Source organism: Bos taurus, chromosome 29 (assembly GCF_002263795.3).
Source record: "Bos taurus isolate L1 Dominette 01449 registration number 42190680 breed Hereford chromosome 29, ARS-UCD2.0, whole genome shotgun sequence".
NCBI lineage: Eukaryota > Metazoa > Chordata > Mammalia > Artiodactyla > Bovidae > Bos > Bos taurus.
The window spans coordinates 50,008,490-50,028,410 of NC_037356.1; the positions used below are offsets into that span (position 1 = coordinate 50,008,490).

The 19,921-nt window shown below is 64.3% G+C and overlaps 1 protein-coding gene across 2 annotated transcripts in view; it reads left to right on the forward strand.

Annotated features, from left to right (window-relative positions):
• The window catches only part of MOB2 (MOB kinase activator 2), a 52,695-nt gene that overhangs the window by 17,894 nt on the left and 14,880 nt on the right, over nt 1–19,921 (forward strand). The window contains exon 1 of one of the 2 annotated variants that reach the window (XM_005227375.5): nt 15,174–15,344. Coding sequence (XP_005227432.2) covers nt 15,235–15,344 — 110 coding nt within the window. The 5' untranslated portion in view covers nt 15,174–15,234. 2 annotated transcript variants of the gene reach the window in all.

Consider the following 19,921-nt stretch of genomic DNA (forward strand, 5'->3'; position numbering starts at 1 on the left):
TTATTTTCAGGAGTAGATCTTCCTGGCATGCTGTCCTGATATAGAGGCTGTTCTGATTCTTATTTATTTGTTCTCTGTGTTGTCTTTATGTTTTGAAAGAGAGCTCCACTTTAAAAAAAAACACGACGCTTGTTTATCTGTGAGTATGTCTCAGACTTCGCTGGGTCCTCGCTGCTGTGCGTGGGCCTGCCCTGGCTGTGGCACGTGTGGGCCACGCTGGTCGCCGCGCGCAGCTTCTCACGCGGTGGCGGCTCCTGGTGCGGAGCACAGGCGGTCGGTGTGCGGCTTCAGGAGTTGCAGCTTGTGGCTCAGTGGCTGTGGCCCCCAGGCTCCAGAGCACAGGCTGAGTAGTTGACAAACGGGCGCAGTCGCCCCTCAGCATCTGAGGTCTTCTGAGTCGGGAGTCAGCCCTGTGTCTCCGGCATTGGCAGGCGGATTCTCACCCTCTGTGCCACCAAGAAAGTGCTCTGTGTTGTGTTCTAACTTGGGATCAGACTCCACCCATCACCTTCATTGGATCTCTTTTTAAATAGTGAGTTTTCTCGTGTGTGTATGTCTGTGTGCGTTGGGTGCCTACACCAGCCTTTTCAGTTCTGCGCTCTAGAGGTCCCGCTTCCGTCATCAGAGGTGACAGAGTCCGGCTGGGTCGGCCTCCCCGTGCAGGCTCCCCCTCGGAAAGGAGCTGTGCGGGTTGGCCCGGGCTGGCCTGTCCACACCGTCAGACCTCACCGTGTCAGGGTCCACCTGAGCCCGGACGCCTCCATGCTGGGCGCCTTCCATGCTTTCCGGGCACCTGTGTTTGGTGGCAGGCTCCCTGGCATTCACAAAGGCCCTTGCCCTCCCTGCTCTCTCCACACGCCGTGCTGCCCCGTCATGTGCTTTATGCGCCGAGACGTTTCCTGTGGTTGCCCCGCACGTGTTTCAGATCCCTCTTTGAGGACGTCAGCAGGGGCACCGAGCAGCTTCTCTGCCCATGGAGGGAGTCGCTTTGGGGGAACTGGCCCCAGAGCCAGCACAGGTGTCCCCCTGTTGTCCCCTCGTCTCTCAGCTTCCTCTTTCTCCACATGAGCAGCATTTTCGTTTCCCACCTGTCTGCTCTGCCCGGGGCAGCCGTGGTCACAAAGCTCCCTGACCCGCGGTGGGCCCTGTGTTCGGGGCAGCAGGAATTTGATCGTCTGTGTGGGACAGGCAGGGTCTATCGGGCCTCTGAAGGGCTCCAGGGAGACCTGGAGCAGGGAGCCTGACCCGGAGCGGGGAGCCGCTGCCTCAGCTGCACGTCCAGGTGCTGGGGTGCGGAGCGGCCAGCGCCAGGCTCGAAGCTGAGCCGAGGCTCCTGGAGGGAAAGACGGGAGGGAACCCGGTGCAGCAGGAAGGCCCCGGGCGGGCCCGCTCCCCAGCTTGAGGTTTTTCTCATCGACCTGTCTTGACTCTTAAACCACCAAACCCACTGGATCTGGAGAATTGCAGACCTGGGAAATGCTGGAGCCTGAGACAGACACAGAAAGGGAACCACGGTCCCGGGGTGGCGAGCTGGATGGCGATACTGGGTGTTGGTGTGACAGTTCTGTAAGACATGTTTGGGAAGGGCATTTATTCATTAAGTGGACACTTTGAATAACTGTTTGGAGTAGAACTTGAAAAGCACTCTAAAAATAGCAGACTTCATTTGAAGTTCACGACCAGCCTGTGGAAACACGGATTCATTGAACACACTTGAGGGCAGCACGCTTGGAGAGCGCTTCCCGTTGGCTGTTTTCAGGCACACTTGGCGTTTCTTTCGACTGTCTCCTCAGCACTGTCGCAGGCCCTGGTGCCCACTGTGCTGTCTGCACCAGGCTCTCGTGTGCCCCCTGCGTGTACAGGAAGGACGCCCGCGGCCGGCGGGGCCCAGGCCCAGGCCCTGTGTGGACCGCCGCAGGTGGAGGGCCAGAGGCCGCGGCCGCCTGCTCTGGAGGCCTCTGTCAGCGGTGATCATGACCCCTGGTAGACGCAGTCTGTCACGTGACCTAGGGTGCACTGTGTGCACGCGTGTGGTCTGTGCTCCCGCCGTGTGCAGTGTTGGGGCAGGGATGAGACCCAGCCTGACCCGGCCTTGCAGCCACTGCTGTTGGGACGGGCCTGGGCCAAGCACAGCCCCGCCTGGGGGTCCATGGGCGCTGGGCCCCCGAGGCGCCGGGACCTGGGCGGTCCTCTGCAGTCCCTGGTGGCCGCTGTCCACAGTGAAGGGGGCGGCACGGGGGCCCCTGCTGCTCTGGGGCAGTCCCTCCCCACCCCTCCCGCCCCGGCCTCCCCTCGCGGGGGACCCCACACCCCTTCCTCTCTCTGAGCCCCTCCCTGGCCTGGCTATGGCTTCCCGGGCCCCCTCAGAGTTCACCGCGGAGCTCGGGACCCTTGCCTTTCACATCCTCCGCTCCCGGAACCCACAGTGGTGAGGCGTGTCAATGCGTGAGGGGAGGCTTTTCCCAAATAGAAGTCCAATCTCGCGTCCCTCCTCGGGCCGAGCCTTCCCCTGAGCCTTCGTGGCGCCTGTCAAGAGCTGCAGGGTCTCGGGGGGCTGCTGTGCGGGGATGTCCAGCCCACGGGCCCTGTTGGTCCCAGGCCGATGGCAGGGGCTCCGGGGCCCAGGCCCTGTCTCCTCAGCCCCTCTCCCCGGCCGGGCCCGGGACGCGGAGGCGTGGAGACGGTGGAGGAGGGGGTGAACGGCAGGAGGGTGGGTCTGTTCTGGCTCTGCACCCCCACGGCCGTGTCACTCGTGTGAGTGTGACCCCATCTGGGGTGGCCGCTTCCTGGGTGCTATCCCAACAGCCGTTCTCTTTGCCACTTGTTTTCAGGAAACCACGGCTGGGACACCGGGTCCCGCGCCTTCTCTCTCTGGCTGGCTGGCGGCCGGGCCTCCATGGCTGCGGCTCCCCGTCCTCTCTGGCCCTCCGTTTGCTGAGTGGAGCGTCACTCCGTCGTGGTGTTTCTCGTCAGTGGGGCTGAGCCTGCTTTGACATCTTTATTACCTTTTTTCATGAGCCTTCCTCTGGGAACTGCTCGGCAGGGTCTCGGGGTGCTCTTGGGGTTCACGTGCTTGCTGCAGGAAAAGGGTTTTGCTTGTCCCTTCTTTCAGCCGCACTCACCGTGCCGAGGGACCTCCTCCAGGAGGCAGAAGCTGCGCGTCACGGGTGGAGCGAGACCTTGGGAGCAGCTGGTGCTTGGTGCCTTGTTTGCGCAGCGGGAAGATTTCCTTTTCTTCCCACAGCCATGCTTGCCGGATCACCGTCCTTGCCGTCGCCACCTGCGTTCTGCTCCTATGGAAAATGCTCCCCCACGTCGTGTATCCTGGGGGCCCAGGCAGTTCAGAAGCTCTGCCAGCCAGGAGCTCCCTGGACCGCCCCGCAGCTGTCCCATGGGGCGGGCGTGCGCTGGGAAGTGCTGGCCGATCTCTGCCCCAGCCTGCTCTGCAGGCCTCTGGGCTGGTCAAGGGGCACCCAAGAGGCGGGCTGACCCGCCTCGCGGTTCTTCGGGCCGGGGCTGGGATGGGGAGGCTGGGGAGCTCTTTCCCGCACTTGCTGGAGGAGGCGGGAGGCTCCTCAGGCTGAAAGCGCCGCCTGTGGCTCCTGAGTCCACCAGAGGGCGCGCCGGACACGCAGGACTCCGGAGCCCCGGGGCGGCAGCCACAGCGCGGGGCGGGCAGAGTGGTCTCCCTCTTCGGGGAGCGGGGGCGCGTCCACGCGGGCTGCGGGGCGCTGCCACTCCATCGGGTGGGTGTGGCACGGGGTGGGTTTGGTGGGAAGGTGGGAGCCTCGAGTTCCGGGGCCTGCACCGGACTCCCGTTCCCACCTGCGTGGGGCAGGGGCAGGGCCTGGGGAGGGGGCGCTCCCGGCAGCATCAGTGTCTCAGTGTGAATGTCTGAACGGGGAAGCAGGTGTTCGGTCTTCGAAGGCCCTACTGCTGGCCTCCTTCATTGTGTCTTGCCCCCTCCTCGCCCCCACTGGGATCCTGTTTGAGGGGTTCTTGGCAGCTTGTGAGCACCCCCTGCCTGGAAGCACCCTTCAGGTGATGGCCCTCAGGGGCACGTGTTCATACTGTGCCCCGTGCTCTGGGGAGCCCTGGCCACCACCAGGGGCTGGCTGCAGTGACTGCCCGTGTTTGAACAGCTAAGGGCCACCAAGGCCAGGGTCTGTGTTTTGCCGCTCACTGACCTTCAGTGAAGTTTTTGTCAATACTTCCTAGACGCCTCATGAAAACACAGCCCCAGGCAGAGCGCACCGTCCACCGCACCCATTCTGCCACGATGCCTGAGACCAGGGCGGGTCATCCAGCATCAGGGACCCCGCCTGTGTCCCAGCAGCAGGGGCGGGGCCTCCCTGAGCCACAGGGCCCTCCTCCACGTGGTTCAGAATTCCGAGGGGGGCGGTGGCTGGTGGCGGCGTGGTCCTGTGAAGGCAGGGTGCCCAAGGGGCCGCGAGCACGAGGCTCCCCGGGGCCCCTTTCTGGGCGGATGTGGGTGCGCCTGCTCCCCGCACGTCCTGCCCTTCCTGTGCAGGCAGGAGCCTAGGTTCCCAGCCCCGGCTGGCTCCGGCTGGGGAGTCCAGGGGATGGCAGACCTGCGCTCTGTCCTGGCCTCTGGGCACGTCTCTGTGAAAACACAGGTGTCCATTCGGAGGCCTTGGGCAGGGCCTTGGGTTTAGCCCACAGCCTTGGACAGGATGCAGGCAGCCCACTGACCCTCAGGGCTGGGTCCCAGGGTTCTCTGACTGGTATTTGAGGATGAGGGATGGAGGGAGGGGAGTCGGGCAAGGCTGAGCTGTGACGGGACACTGTTGAGATGAGTTGTCTCTGAGGCCCACCAGCCCCATAGGCAGGGTAGGCCAGCCTCCGTGAATCTGCCTGAACTGGGTGGGAAGCCTTGCCCACAGGTGGGCGGAGGAGGGGTGTGGGCAGCTTGTGAGCACCCCCTGTCTGGAAGCACCGCTCAGGTGAGTGGCAGCTGAGGGGGGGCTGTCAGAAAGGGGAGAGCCCAGGGGCCCCATTGGAGGGGAGCAGGGGCTGCCTGCCAGTGTGCTGTCGTGTTGGCCCCTTTGCCTGAAGAGAGCGGACTTTGCACTTGTGTGTTGAATCTGCTCCCTCCCCAGCCCCCCTGGAATGAGAGCTGAGGGCTCTGGAAAGGCAGAGACCGATGGGAACAAAGTGGGGAGACAGCAGAGTCAGAAGTTGGAAGGCTGGTGATCAGGTGGAACGCAGGCATGAGGAAGCGGAAGCCTAGGAACCTAGCGTGGTTCCCAGGGCTGTGGGACCTCGGGACCTTGGAGGGGCCGGTTGGTGGTCTGGAGGTGCACGGCAGCAGCTGGACAGCCTGCTCCCTCCTGCTTGCCTCGAACCCAAGTATCGCTTTCCTGAGAGTGCGTGTCCCGGGACCGCGCCAGGGCCTCCGCCATGCAGACAGAGCCACGAGCATGGTTCCCAGCCCAGCCTGTGTCCAGGGCCCTGGCGCCTGCTGTCCACTCCCCAGGCGGAAGGACGGGGTCTGACCTGCCCAGGAGAGCCCTCCAGACACTGGACAGTGGAGGGGTGAGCATGCCCCTGCGTGCAGCCTGAACCAGCCCCGTTCCCCCTTGCCCCCACTCAGCCCTCCACACAAAACTGTCAGTGAGCTCTTTAGTGCCCATCTTTAAATATGAGTGGATGGCCAGGGAGCAGCCCATGTTTCATGGACTGTGAACAGGAAGGCAGAGACCAAAACCAGCAGAAAAAGAGGAAGCAGACTGAACAAACAGACGAGCTGGCCCTGTCGCTCATCTCCTGAGAGACTGCAGAGCACGGAGGACCCCCCCGGCAAGTAAGAACCAACCAGTGGAGAAAAGGAATGTCCAGAGAATTAACAGGAGTGCTTGGAGGCTGGAGGTGTGATGACAAAGTGAAATCCTAGTAAAGGAAGAGGCGGTAGTTGGGTGTATTTCCCAGCAGGGCCAGAGCGTCAGCTATGGACACCAGGTCGGCGGTGGTGAAGGTGTCAGCTCATCGGTCAGGGGCCCTGAGCCACGGCGGGGTTCCAGAAGAGGGGCTTTGAAGCAACTTGGAAAATTTCTAGAATCACAGGAAGTGAGTTGAGATTGAGTAGGCTCACCCCTTGCCCCAGAGTGCAAACTTCTCCGCTCCCACCAGGAAATACGAGTGGGACTTTCAGAGCATGGGATAAGGGAAGGATTTCAGAAACCTTCAGAAGGGAACAGAGCACAACTAACCAGGAATCTGAACAAAATCCAACCCGGAAACTAAAAAACAAGGTATTCCAACGTGGAAGTCGTTTCACATCAGCCGAACTAGTAATCCAACGCAAGGACAGAATAAAACGTTTTTTCACTTGCAAATTCTGGAAAAAGTAGTCCTCATCCGCCTCCTATTGGGAAACTAACTGCTGAGGAGACCCAGCACCAAAGGGAGAGGAAGGGGGTCCTTGGAGGCCGCGCAGCCCAGCAGGCAGCTGGGGGCGGAAGAGGAGACTTTCCTCCCAGGCTCCCCGTCAGGACCTGCCTGGGAAGTATCGAGGTGGCTGCAGGTTCTGTCAGAGGAGTTTGATCCTTGCTGGGGGCATGTCCTTAGATCTCCCCTCAACTCACGGTGGGATTACCTCCCACCAAAGCTGTCGTAAGCTGAAAATATGGAAAGCTGAAAAGGCATTCAGTGCATCTGACCTCCTCACCTGCTTCAGACATGCCCAGAACTTGCACAGCAGCCTCCACGGGGCCAGACCATCTCACACAGAGCCCTGCGAGCGCCCCTGGGGACAGGCCCGTCCTGGGCGCGACGGCCACAGCGGGACAGCGGCCCGGCGGGGGGGCAGGTGCCGCCGGGTTTGCCTGCACACCGTGCGTCCGCAACAGGAAGCTGCTCCACCCGCGTGGCGCGCCTCGGGCGCCCCTGGGTCGCGGGGGGCTCTCCCGGACACTTGACGGGGTGTCCCTGGAGGCGGTGGGGGCCAGCCTGACGTGCTCACCATCGGGGGAGGGGGTGTCACTCTCCACCCCCGCTGAGCTCCCAGCCTGTCTCCTCTCGGGGTCCTTTCCACTCGGGAAGCTTCCCTACAGCCCTGCATGAGCAGTGGACCTCGTCCATCTCTCTCTGACATTTGTCTCAGGGAAGTCTGTTTCTTGATTGGATTCCAGCATTTTAGATTCGGGGAAGTCCCAGTGTCTGTGCTTGAGTGCCTGTAGGGGTCGGGCCCCGGGCGGGGGAGGCGGCTCCCCCAGCCTCCTTCCTGTGCGCTGCTGCTGCTAAGTCGCTTCAGTCGTGTCGGACTCTGTGCGAGCCCATAGACGGCAGCCCACCAGGCTCCCCCGTCCCTGGGATTCCCCAGGCAAGGACACTGGAGTGGGTTGCCATTTCCTTCTCCAGTGCCTGGGCTAAATGTTGCCTCCAACGTTTTTATACCAGCAGGGAGGGCGGGGTGACTTGGCAGGATTCACCTCAGCCTTTTCTTAGGCAGCCTGGGCTCTGTGCCTGCTGGGCTTGGGAAGGCTTGTGGGGAGAGACAACAGTCCCTGTGCCCAGGCCAGCGCTTTGGGGGGTTCAGGAGTGGCGGCTGCGTGACCTGGGTGCCCCGTAGGCAGCGGCGGCCCAGGAGCCAGGGGGCAGTTGGCTTGGCTGGAACCTCACACAAAGCTGACAGCCTGTCCTGTGTTCGTGCCGCGCTCCCGGCCCCTAGCCTGCGGGGTGCAGCCTGCCTCCCCGCTCCCGTCCAGGCACTCTTCCCACCTGGCTGCCCCCTGCTCCAGCGTCCAGGCGTTGCCCAGCTCCCCCTGGCAGCCGGGCCCAGGGGGGCACTCTGCCCCAACCTGCATGTCTTCTCTGCCCTCCTTGGCGGGCGGTCCGGGGCTAGGGGGCTGACACGGGACAGATGCAGAGGGAGCCCAGCGCTCAGCCTCTGGCGGGCGAGGCTAGCGGGGCTCCTGTTGGCCCGGGCTGCATGAGGTGGGGCGCTGCCCTTCTCCCTGCTAGTGTGAGGAGCCCTGGTGGCCTGGGGCTTCCTCCTCCTCTGGAGAAGGAGCGCAGGGCCGGGAGGGAGGCAGGTGTGGCCCTCGCGCTTGCCAGTGACTCACCTGCCGCCCGAGCAGCAGCAGGGCTGTTGGTGAGGCCCGCCTCTCCCTGCCCAGGGCAGCCGCGCTCTTGCCAGGAGTAGAAATTCACACCCCTCAGTCCCGGGCCTGCCCTCCTGGAGGTGTGAGCGCCCCGGAGCCCGCGGTGGCAGGGTCGTATGTGGACCTTGTCTCGGCTCTGCCTCCGCCTCCTGCACCGTGAGATGGGGCATCGGGTCAGGTGAGCGGGCCTGGAGAGGGGAGCACCGGGATGGGGCGGGGGGTGGCCAGGCCTGGGGCTGGCACGAGGGTGTTGCCCTGGGCAGCGGAGGCCCAGGAGCTAGTGCCCGGAGCTCCCGGCCATCGAGGTTCCAGCTGGCTCGGGGCGGAGCAGAGACGCCACGGGAGGTGCGGCTCCTGCCTCCTCCCACTGGGGGCCGTGGGCTGGGGGCCTCTGGTCTCAGGAGGCTGTTTCTGTGTGGGCCGCGAGGCAGTCACTGCAGAGGACCCCCCACCCACCCACCTTCCACCCCCGCCTCTCCCTGGTGTGTGTGACCTCTCCTTGGCTCCAAGCTGGTTTCTTTGAGTGGATCTCTAGCTTTCCGCTCTGAGATCCAGCGTGGTGACCACCCCCGTACCACCACCGGTAGCATCAGCTGCGACATTTAGCAAGGCGTCCCAGCCCTTCTGACTGAAACCACAGAAGCCCCTGTTTCACTTGCAGGGCCTTGAACAGGGACTCCGTCCACCCGCCCAGCCTCGAGCTCACCAGGCTGCTGGCACCTCTGGATGTGGCCCCAGTGGTGTGGCTGCCGTGAGGGGTGCCCAGGGGCCTGTGTGTGTAGGGGGAGCAGGTGGTCTTGGGGCTCTGAGGACAGACACAGGGCAGGCCTGGGAGGAAAGGCCCCCAAACCTTTGCCTGTCTTTGAAAACCCAGATGAAGCTCTTTGGCGTTGTGAAATAGATCGGTCAGAGAAAAGGGGTTGGAGAAAGTGGTGACAGAGCCTGAAACCATCTCCAGCCTGGAAAGAAGGCGCTCCGGCACGGTCATCCTGTTCTCTCTCGTGCGATGAGTGACTGGCTCTTTGCAGCAGGACGCGCGAAGGGAAAGCACTGCAGCTCCAAACGCACAGGTGGCGGGTTTCAGGTTAGCGCCCTGTGCCCCTCCGAGTCGTGGAGCCGGAAAGGAGCTGGCCCTCTGGTGCCCCCTGGCCTCTGGCACCTCTTGCCCTTGGACGCCCTTTGCCTGGAGTCCTCAGCAGGGGCCCCTTGGGCCGTGGCTTCTCTGGGGCCCGAGGGACCCCCTGCAGGGGCGCCAGCGAGAGTCCCTGCTTTCCTGTGGGTGTGTGGCATGTTTGCCTCCGGTCAGCTTGCAGAGGTGTAATTTATATTCCACTGAGTCTGAAGGTAAGCTTTGTTTAATTTTGACAGATACGCGTAGTCTCTGACTTCCCACAAGGCTGATCTAGAACCTTGGACGGCCCTCGCCACACCCTCAGGGCTTAGCACCCACTGAGCTGCCGCGGGCCTCAGGTTCCGACCTGAACCCGTCTAGAGGGGACCCTTGAGTGTCCGGTGTGCAGGGTCTGCCCTTGGAGGCTGCTGCAGGGAGACTCGCCCACGCTGTGCAGAGCTGTCCTCTGTCCTCTGGTGAGGCGCGGCCTCGCACACAGGAGGCCCGGCTGGCCCCGCCCTTCCCGCGCGTTCAGACCAGGATCGCGCTGCCGTGAGCACCCACAGTGTCTCCGTGTGCCTGGCGCCTTCGTCCTTCTGCCCAGGGGAGCAGGTGGCTGGTCCCTGGGGAGGCGCGTGTGGCCTGTGGAGGCTCACGTATGTGTCCGCACGTGCTGTCTGGCCCTGTCGGCCTCCGTGGTCTGATTCTGACCGTCCTGGCGTGTGGGTGCAGCTTCTCTGGGGGCATGTCTGTCACCATGTCCTGCCCATTTTCAGTTGCGTTTTGAGAGTGCTCTGTCTGTTGGGGAGGGAAGTCCTGGGTCAGTACCCGATGCTTTTTTCATTCTCTCACGGGGTGCAGAAGTCCTTGCTGTGGATCGTGTCCAGCTCCTCATCACTGTCCGGGGACTGGGCCCTGGCGGCTTGCTCTGTTATGTGCAAGGACTGAGCATTGGCTCCTGCTGCTTCTGGACAGGCTGCCCAGTTTGCTGCATGCTCCTTTCTGCACACCTGGGGCCAGCCTCCTGAAGGGGTCAAGGGCAGGCAGGCAGGGTGTCCGGGTGGACATGGGCACCTGACTCTGTCTTTGCGTTCTTTACTGGAGCTCACTGACTCGATGGACATGAGTCTGAGCAAGCTCCGGGAGTTGATGGACAGGGAAGCCTGGCATGCTGCAGTCCATGGGGTCGCAAAGAGTTGGTCACGACTGAGCGACTGCACTGAGCTTACCAGAGCTCAGGAAGGTAGGGGGCGAGGAGAGACGCATCCTGACACCAGCCACAGGCCTGTAGAGGGGGGCCCGTGGTCCCGGAGGGTGGCAGCTCCTTCCCTGTGCCCATTCACAGCACCCTCAGGGGCCAGCAGGGTGTCAGGGGTGCCCTGGGAAAAGCCTGGGCCAGGGGTGGGAAGAAAGGGCATGGTTGCCCTGCAGCTGTACTCACACTCCCACTCACACACACCGCTTCCCTGTGTAGACGCGCACACACGTTCCACCTGTACAACCCTAGAGGAGTCCGTGGAGGCTGGACGGTCCAGATGCTTGTCTTGAAAATAAATATGCGGGTGGCTTCCGGCCTGGAGAACTGCTTTGCCCACTCGGGGAGGCGTGTTTACGTATCTTTACGTAGACACACGTGCCATCTGCCATGTGCGGTGTGGTTAGGGCTTGGTTTCCTGGTGTGCGGTGGTCTTGAGAGGAGCTCGGCGGTCGGGAGGACTGTCCGGACCCCGAGTGCGGGGCACTCACTGCACGGGCTTCTGGCGCAGGGGCGCCTCTGTTCCAGCTCTGCCATCCCCCTGCCTCCTGGCCTCTGCGGAGGCCTGAGCTCTCCAGACTCACCTTCCAGCACAGCAGGCTGCTCTCTGTTCTCCTGAAAGTCCGCCTGCAGGAATGGGGGCCTTGAACTCATGGTGGCATCTTGCCTGCGGTCTTACCAAGGAAGCGGGCAGGGTGATTTGTCAGGGGCCCCGAGGCCCTCCTTCATCAGCCTGGGTCAGTCTGCCCCCAGGGCACTTGGGCCGAGCGCGCACATTCTGTGTGCTCATGGGTGCCCTCCTGGCAGCGGGGCCTGGGCCCAGCCCCTGGTTGTTGATGGTGAAGGGCTTGGGGGGCCGTGGGAGCAAGGTCCAGGGCGTTGTTTGTGTCCTGAAAGGCCCTCTCCTTGGGGACAGCAGCCCTCGGGGATGGGCTCTGAGCTCCGGGCTCCTGGCGGGGTCCTGGGTGTGGGGGTGCAGACGCCCAAGCGTCCTGAACACGGGGCACCTGACGAGGGCGGCTTGTGCTCCAGGGCACGAGGTCCACCCGCAGCGCCGGCTGGGGGACGTCCCCGGGCGCTCTGGGCATCACTCGGCTGGGTGGTGCCTGGGAGGCCTGTTCGCCCGCTGCCGGCAGCCGCGTGGGTTGTTTCCAGTTTGTGACCTGGCAGGCAGGTTTCTGTGTAGTCCTGAGCTTGCTCTCGCCGGGGCGAATTGCCTGGTGGGGTCTGAGAATGCTGGGCCGCCTTCCCCTGAGCCGGGCCCACCAGCCCTCTCTTGCTCGCTGCAGCCTCTGAGTGTGGGGGCCTCTTGTGTTCAGCCTGGTGGCCGCGTGGCCCCTCGCGCTGACCCCTCTGCTCTGCCTGGAAGGTCCCTTCAACCCTTGTCCCTGATGTAGGAGGAGCTGGCTCTTCCGGGTGGAGGCGGGCTGGTGGTCTTCCCAGGAGGCGGACGCGGCCCCTCCTCTCACAGCCGGTCCCTCCAGCTCCTGCTGCGGCACCTTCTGTCGTCGCCGCTGTGTCTGCAGTGTTCGGCCTGCCTTCACCTCCATCCAGGGTACTTTTTGTCTCAGGTATTTCAGTTTCTACAAGTTCAACTGGGATCTTCAGAAAACACTTTTTAAAATCTCCTTGTAACGTGTCCGGTGTTTCTCTTGTCTCTGGAACAGGTGGGACACAGTCATAGTGACCCCGACACCACTGTCTTCTCACTGTCTCCCTGAGCCGTCTTGGGGTTTTTTTTGATCAATTGATTTTATTCCTAGTGTGGCTCAGACGGTAAAGCATCTGCCTACAATGCGGGAGACCCAGGTTGAATCCCTGGGTCAGGGAAGGTCTCCTGAAGAAGGAAATGGCAACCCACTCCGGTATTTTTGCCTGGAAAATCCCATGGATGGAGGAGCCGGTGGGCTGCAGTCCACGGGGTTGCACAGAGTCGGACGTGACTGAACGACGTCCCTCGCGTTGTTTTCCTCCTTCTTGAGGTTGGTGGTTTCTGATTGAACAGAAAACCTGGCAGCTTCACCTCGGCTGCTGTTCGTCTGTGTCCTTCAGTCGCTAAGTCGCGTCTGACTCTGACCCCGTGGACCGTGGCACGCCAGACTCCTGTCCTCCACTGTCTCCCAGAGTCTGCTGAAGTTCATGTCCACTGAGTCAGTGATGCCATCCAACCATCCTGTCCTCGGCCGCCCCCTCCTCCTGCCCTCGACTTTCCCAGCAGCAGGGTCTTTTGCCTTGTTTGTTGCTGGGTATCTCTGTGTGTCTGTAAGTTGCTTAGACTCAGGTTGGAAATGACTGGTTGCTCTCAGTCTTGCGTCTGTTCTGTGTTGGTGGGGTTATGATACTATTTCATATCTGGCCGGTTTTTCTTACCACTGACCTCGAGTTCGCCACTGTCCCGCTCTGGTTGGGGGGAAGGAACTCGTTTTAGGCCCTTGCGAGCCTTGAGGTCGGCCGCGCCGATCCTCCTGGGTGGGGTGTCGTCCTGGAGCATGTGTCCTGGTGGGCTTACCCGGGAACCCGAGGGCCCGCAGCACGTCTGCACGGCACTCGGCGTCCCGTCCCTCTGGTGCGCTGCCCATGATCTCTGCCCGTTCGGCCTCCCGGACTCGCTGCTGGGGCTCCTCAGCGGGGTCCCCTCCCCGCCGAGCGGGTCCTCGAAGGCAGTGGCCAGGCACCACCGCAGGCCCTCGCTGGTCGCCTTCCTGCTGAGGAGCCCCGAGGAGGAGACACTGCCCGGCCGACTCAGTGAGGCTGGGACAAGACCCCAGCAGGAAGGCAGGGCTCAGCACAGTGCCCTCCGTGAGCACCGCGGTAAAGCTTCCTCAGCCTGGGAGTTGGCCAAAGGCTTCGTGGCCCTCTGTCCATCCGTGCGGCCCTGGTCTGGGAAGCCCCGCCCTCTCTGCTTCTCTGCCCCACGTGTCTGCAGCTCCAGCTCTGTTCTTGCGTTGGCTGTGGCCGAGACCCTGGGCCCTCCAGCGGGCCGTCGCGGCCCTCCCCAGGCCTTCTTTGCCGTCCAGGGCACCATCCCTCGCGTCCTCCAGCGTCTGAAACCAGTTGCTTCTTATGTTGTATCCAGTCTGCGGTTGTTGATGGTGGAGGGCGAGTCCAGCGTCGGTTACTCCCAGTGGAGAAAGGTCTTCATTCCCTTTTCATTAAAAACCACAAGCCCTCCCCTCTCCTGTCTCCCCGGCGCTGCCGGGGTGTCTCCTCTCGTCTGGACTTCATTTAGGAGCTCCCATTTCTGGTTCTTATTGGCCTTTTTGTCTGTCTGTTCAGTTCTTGCTTTAATTCTATTTCTGAGAGTTCCAAACTTGATTTATCGAGGTGTGGGTTTCGTCTGCTTGTGTGTGTTTTTCTGGATTGTGGTAATTATCACCCTTCCTTGTTCTTTCCATTCTCGTTGGACTTAGCCTTGAAGCTTTGCCCACTTGCTCTTACGTGAACCACATGTTCTGGCGCCTTCAACCAGGGTTCAGGCTCTGCTGCCTTCACAGCTGGGGCGCCGTGAGTGGGAGGGTTGCAGACAGGTGGGGAGGAGGTGGGCATGGTCTCCGGGGGCGGGCCAGAGGCGGAGGCGTCAGGGTGCACGCACGCCGGGCTCCACGTGGATGCCGTGTCCGCCGGGCGGGGACGCAGACATGGAGGTGAGCGTGCACACCCATGCCCTCGCTCTGCCAGCCCAGAGCGCCCAGGAAGGGGACTCCCCGGCGGCAGGGTGGCCGGGTCAGGTCTCAGTCTTCCAGAGGAAGTGGCAGTTCTCATCCTGTGGCGGAGAGTTGGAGGCAGCCTCTGCTCAGTTGCACCAGCTGCCTGGCAGGCCACATCCTCCCCACCCAGGGCTGCCACGGCCCATGCTCCCCGGGTGAGCACGGTGCCTGGGTCCTGCCCTGGTCCTCACGTGTGGTCGGACAGCCAGCCTGCTCCACTGTGTGTGGGGTGGTCCTTCCGGGGGCTTTGCCACAGCGCAGAGCTGGCTTGAGCCTGGTTGAATGCTTGGCTCTGTGGGATGTGGCCGCGGGCAGAGAGTCCGGCTAAGGCCGCGGTGTGGGGGCCTGGCCGCTCCGGAGCCATGCTTCTGCTGGATGGGGCTGCTGCTGAGTGCAGGCCAGCCCCGTGCTGACAACGAGCTGGGCCTGTGGCCAGTCAGAGGCTGGAGCCCAGCCGGGGTCGTCCGGTCGGACGGTTGCTTTTCTAGTCCTTGACGGTCCTGTGTGGGGCCCGCGTGACGAAGACCTCGGTCACACCCCTCTCGTGCCCCCTTGGGAGGCCTCTGGCAGTGTCCACGGGGCCTGCCACCCTCTTCCTCGTGCCCACTTGGCACCTTGTCTTCCCAAGACCGTTGGGGTGGAGATGCTGCCTGCCTGCCTCCGCGCTCTGCAGGTGCACAGCCCACCTCTCCCTGCAGCCCTGTCTGTCCAGAGCGTCCCCGGCTGCATCAGAAGGGCCCCCTGACAGGTTCCCTCTGGGGCCACGCTGACCCCGCGGCAGTGGCCTCGCCCCACACAGCGCCTGAGCGGCGCCACTTTGAAAGGCGACTGAGACGTCCCCTCAAGTAACCGGACTTGGCCGGCCCTGCCTGTAAAAGGAGCAGCTGCTGTCCCTGCCCGGCCGGGGCCCGGCCGCCCTCCCCGCCCAGCTTGCCCTCATTGGCCGGCGTGGCTGGCTCCCAGTCAGGGCTGCGAGGAAGGCAGGGAGCCTTGGGGCCGGGGCGCCTGCTTTCCCGGCCCGCTTCTGTGCTGCCCACCATGCTTGGAGACCACAGTGGTCTCCCCGCAGACCGAGCTCTGCTCAGCCCGCCCCCCAAGGCCGGGCTCAGCTGCAAGACAGTGCTTCAGGCAGTTGGCAAAGTGCTCAGGTGAGCGTGGCAGGGCCACGGGCGTTGGAGGGTCCCTCCTCCCACCCCGGGGCTATCTGGGGAGGAGTGGCCGTCCCCCCAGTCAGGTCTCCGTGTTGTGCAGACCCCGCCTGGGCTGGGGAGCAGATGGGCCTGGGGCGGGAGTAGCTGGGCATGCTCAGAACTTTGTTTGGAGTGAGGTTCTCCCTAGACTTCCGCCCTTCCTGCTGTCTGTGGGAGGCAGGGAGCCCCCAAAGCGGGTGTTCAGCTCAGAGGGTCTGGGTGAGAACAGGGGGCCCCTGAGACTGGCGTCTGCCTGCGGTGAACCGTGCCCGTGGCAGACCTGTGTCGTGCCCTGCTGAGCCCCCTGGACCGTGCCTTCGCCACCCCGGGTCCCCGGGCAGGGTGACCGGAGTCTGTGACGAGCGACCTTGTCCGGAGCCTGCCCTGGTCGTGTCTGCCGTGGGCCCTCTTTCCTCACCTCCCTCAGCTGCTCCACAGAGCCTCCAGTGTCCCACGTGAGAGGCTGGAGCCTCTCCAGAGCCTCTTCTGCGTCAGGGTGGGAGCGGCTAGGTCGGGCATTCAGGAGAGCGTGGGGGGCTGGGGAGCGGGCCTCCCAGGCGGGGCGTCCATCCTGTGCTGCGTGCTCTGGGGGCCCGGCTCAGCCCCGTGGTTAGGGGGCCCTGGACACGCTGCTGGCGGGGTGGAGCACTGCCCTCCTCCCCCGGGAGCCACAGTTCAGACGAGATCCGGCCGACCTCGACCCCCGTTTGCACGTCTTGTGTTTGCTTGTGATCTGGGTGCATCACGGCTCCGAAGGAAAACTCTATTTTGCTCTTCAGTTTCCATCTTTGATTGTAACCAGGCTCTGCAGGCCTCTGTGTGAGGGTCTGGGTGAGGCCCAGCTGTGGCTGCTGCTAGCCCTGGGGGAGGGACCACCGACGGGCTCCGTGACCCGCGTCCCCGGGTTTCTGTGGTTGCCACCCTCCTACCCCACAGGGCCACCCCCGGCCACCCCCCACCACGGAGGACTCCGCCGGGTCGTAAGCAGAAGCCGAGTGGGCTGCCGAGTGAGCCGCCGTGTAGAGGTGTGGGGAATGGCCACGCTGGCAGGGCCCTCTCCGGGACGTTGGCTCTGATCAGGAGCGGTGATGCCCCCAACAGTGCGGGGGGTTGCCGTGTGCACCCAGCGTGGCGGGGGCGCCCAGACCCGGAGTGGGCGCCAAGGAGAACAAGGGCAGGGCCGGCCCTCCGAGCTGTCTGGGAGAGAGAGGCCGAGGCCGAGGGGACCAGGAGGACTTCACACAAAGGTGGCGATTCAGCCAGGACCCAGAAGAGCAGCTCACCTCCCCGGGAGAGAAGTCCCGTGCATGCGGGCTCAGCACGGGGCGGCCCCTGGAGGCTGCGGTGCTGGGTGGGGCCTCGCCATGAGCACCTGATGCGCGAGGACTGGTCTTGGGGATCTCCGCCGTCCTCCGTCTGCCCGGCGCCTTCCCTCTCAGCCAGTCTCTTGTTTGGTGGGGACGCACAGCTTGTGAAAGCCCGCTCTGTTTCGGGTGCTGACCGCCTGGCCTCTAACCCAGAAGAGAAACGACTTCGTGTCTCCCCACAGCGTCTGGTCGCTGCAGCCCGTGGGGATTTGACAGGGGTTCCATGGGGGTCTTCCCAGCCTTCTGCCCCCATGTCCCTGCTCTAGAGAGGAAGAGGCCGGGCACCAGGGCCCGTGAGGACCCGTGAGAACGTGGCCAGGGGCAGGGTGGTCACCAGGTGTCGAGCGCAGGTGCCCAGGCCTGCTCGTCAGAATGTGGGGTCTTGGGAGGCAGGGCTCTCTGCTGGGCACCTCCTTCCTCGGATCACCTGCCGCACTGCTCAGTGTGTCCAGGGCTTCCCTGTGAGGCCCACCCAGCACCCAGGTTTTACTCGGAGTCCACGTCCTTGCGTCTGCAGGAGGCTCGTAACCCAGCTCCCCTCCAGCCATGAGGCCGCGCCCAGGCCGCCCGCCTCCGTCAGGGCCTCCGCGTGCCCGTGCGCGCCCTGCTCCTGCGGCCCTCGGCCCAGGCCGCCCTGAGCCCCCTCCTGGGGAATGCTATGGCTGCTCTGGCGTCTGTCCGCATCAGGGGAAGGCGGCGGGCCGGCCGGGCTCTGAGGGGAGAGGGGCGCCGCCCCCACTGTGTCCGTACCCCCAGTCCAGTGCCACCTTGCCAGCTCTGTGCCTGAAGGCCCCGGCCTCTCGCCCAGCACTGACGCCTGGAGGGGTGGTTTGTGGTAACACCTGAACTGCCTGCCGCTCCTGGACATCAGGACCTTGCCACAGGTGTCCTTGTGGTGGCCCCTGGGGTGGCCTTGCCTGGGGCCGAGCTGACCACGGTGCCTTTGGCAGGAGTTGATGAACGGAGCTGGCGGCGGCGGCGCTCGGCACCTGGGGGCCTCAGCTGGAGGGGCGTCCAGTGCCTGAGCCGACGGAGAGAACCGAGCCCGGCTCCAGGGTCACCGCGTGTTGCTGGAAGCCTGTGCCTGAGGGCTCGGCCTCCCGGCTCCAGGCCTTCCTCTCACAGAACGGACTGCACGGGGCGGAGGCGCCTGGGTGTGGCCGGCCCTGCCAGCCCCCAGCCCCGCCCCAGGCAGGCCCGGCCCTCAGTCCTGCGCCTTCTGGCCAGCAGCTGTCCTCACGGTGGTGTGTGTGCAGGGCGCGGGTGTGCGCGGGGCATGGGTACAGAGAAGGCCGGGCCTGCTTCCCTGCAGTGCTGGAGCCTGGGGCCCAGGGTGCTTCTGCCGGCTGGCTTTGGGAGGGCAGGTGCTGATGGCGGAGTGAGGGAATGGGGAGGCGAGGCCTCTGACCACGCAGACCATAGCCCAGGGCCCCCAAGGCCCATCTCATGGAGCACAAGCCCAGGTCCTCTGGGGGGCGTGTTCCCCCAGGAACCAGAGACGGAGGACACCCCCAGCTGGAGGGGCCGACCATCTCCCTGGAAGGGACGTGTGGGCACAGGGACACCACACCCTGGGCAGGAGGAGACCCCGGGCAGGCCTGCACAAGGCCCCTCGACACCCCTCCATGACACCCACTTCCTCTGCCCCTCGGCCCAGCCGCCCTTGTGAAAACCCGCAGGGGGAGGCTGCTGCGTGGAGCTCAGGGCACGTGGGCGGGGCCATCGGGGGCTTCTGGCCGGGGCCCCCCTCACCCCAGCCTTCGCGGCTGATGGCGGCACCTTCCACCCCCCGCCACCACCTTGGGGTGGCTGGCCCCAGCCAGGTGTGCCACCTGGAGCAGAGGCGAGGGGGTCGGGCCAGCGGGGCCGGGCACACAGTGGACAGTCGCCTGGGGGCAGACACTCAGGGATGGGCAGAGCAGAGGGCCACTCGGGGTGGGAGGTGCACTCTGCGGGCTGAGCCCGGGAGCCCGGGGCTGTGGACACAGCACCGTCCAGGCAAGTGCAGGCTTCCCCCCGGGCGGTGGTGGCTCCAGGCTCAGACCCAGGCTCCGAACGCGCTCCACCCTCCGGTCTCTGCAGCCCCTCTGGGGCTTGGTCACTTCTGTGCCCCGAGAGGCCCATGTCCACACTTGTCCCCGTGACCCGCACCCCCAGGACTCCTGAGGCGCCCCGCGTGTGACTGTGTGTGTCCCCGTGACCCGCACCCCCAGGACCCCTGAGGCGCCCCGCGTGTGCCTGTGTGTGCTGTGTCTGCATCTGGGCCCAGCACAGGACCTCGTGGCCCCGCCCAGCGCGGGCCACTGCCGTGCCCCACCCGAGGCCGAGCACACGTTCCTTTTAAGGCAAAGATCTGCTGTGCGAAGCTGAGCGGAAAACATTTCCCTGGCATTCAGGGAGCATTTTTCCTTCCTGTTTCTCTTAAATAAACCACTAGCAACTTTTCAAAACAGAAGAACGAAAAGGGCAAGGTCGGGAGCTGCAGACCTTCCATCCTGTGTGATCCCCTGGCCCCTGTGCCTCGGTGGGGCTGGAGCGGGGGGCACGCAGAGTGTCTTGTTGGTGCCCCATGCAGGGTCCACGGTGTGTCTCCCCCAGGCGCCCGGGCCCTCCGTCTGAGACCGGCCCCACCCGCTAGCCAGGCTGCGTCCCCCAGGCCTGTGGCTGCCCCTCGGGTGGGGGCCTTAGCGAGCATTTGCGCCCTCGGATGCCCCCGCCCCCATCCCAGATGGCCCTTCCTCAAGAGTCCACAGCTGAGGGCAGCCTTTTCTGGTCGGTGGACTCAGGACAGGCTGATGGACCGGCCATTTATTTGCTCAGAGTCGGGATGGTGCACTCGAGTGGGGGAAGAAGACGAGCGTCTGTTCTCAGGAACCTCCCCCACCCTCCTCGAGAGCCCGACCAGCCTTGAAACGTGGGTGGGAGCAGTGTGACCCCACGTCGGCCCCGGGGCCCTGCTCTGGACACGGCACACACTGGCTCCTTCTGCCCCAGCCTGCGGAAGACACGGGAACTCGGGTCTAACCCGGCCCAGGCTGGCGTCCCGGCCGCGGATCCGGCTGCTCCGTCGGGCGGTTTCCTCCCTGGAGGATGTGCCACCCCTCCGTCTCGGGCCTCGGGCCGGGGGGAGGCCGGCTGTGGGCCCACCACCGTCCCCACTGAGGTGGG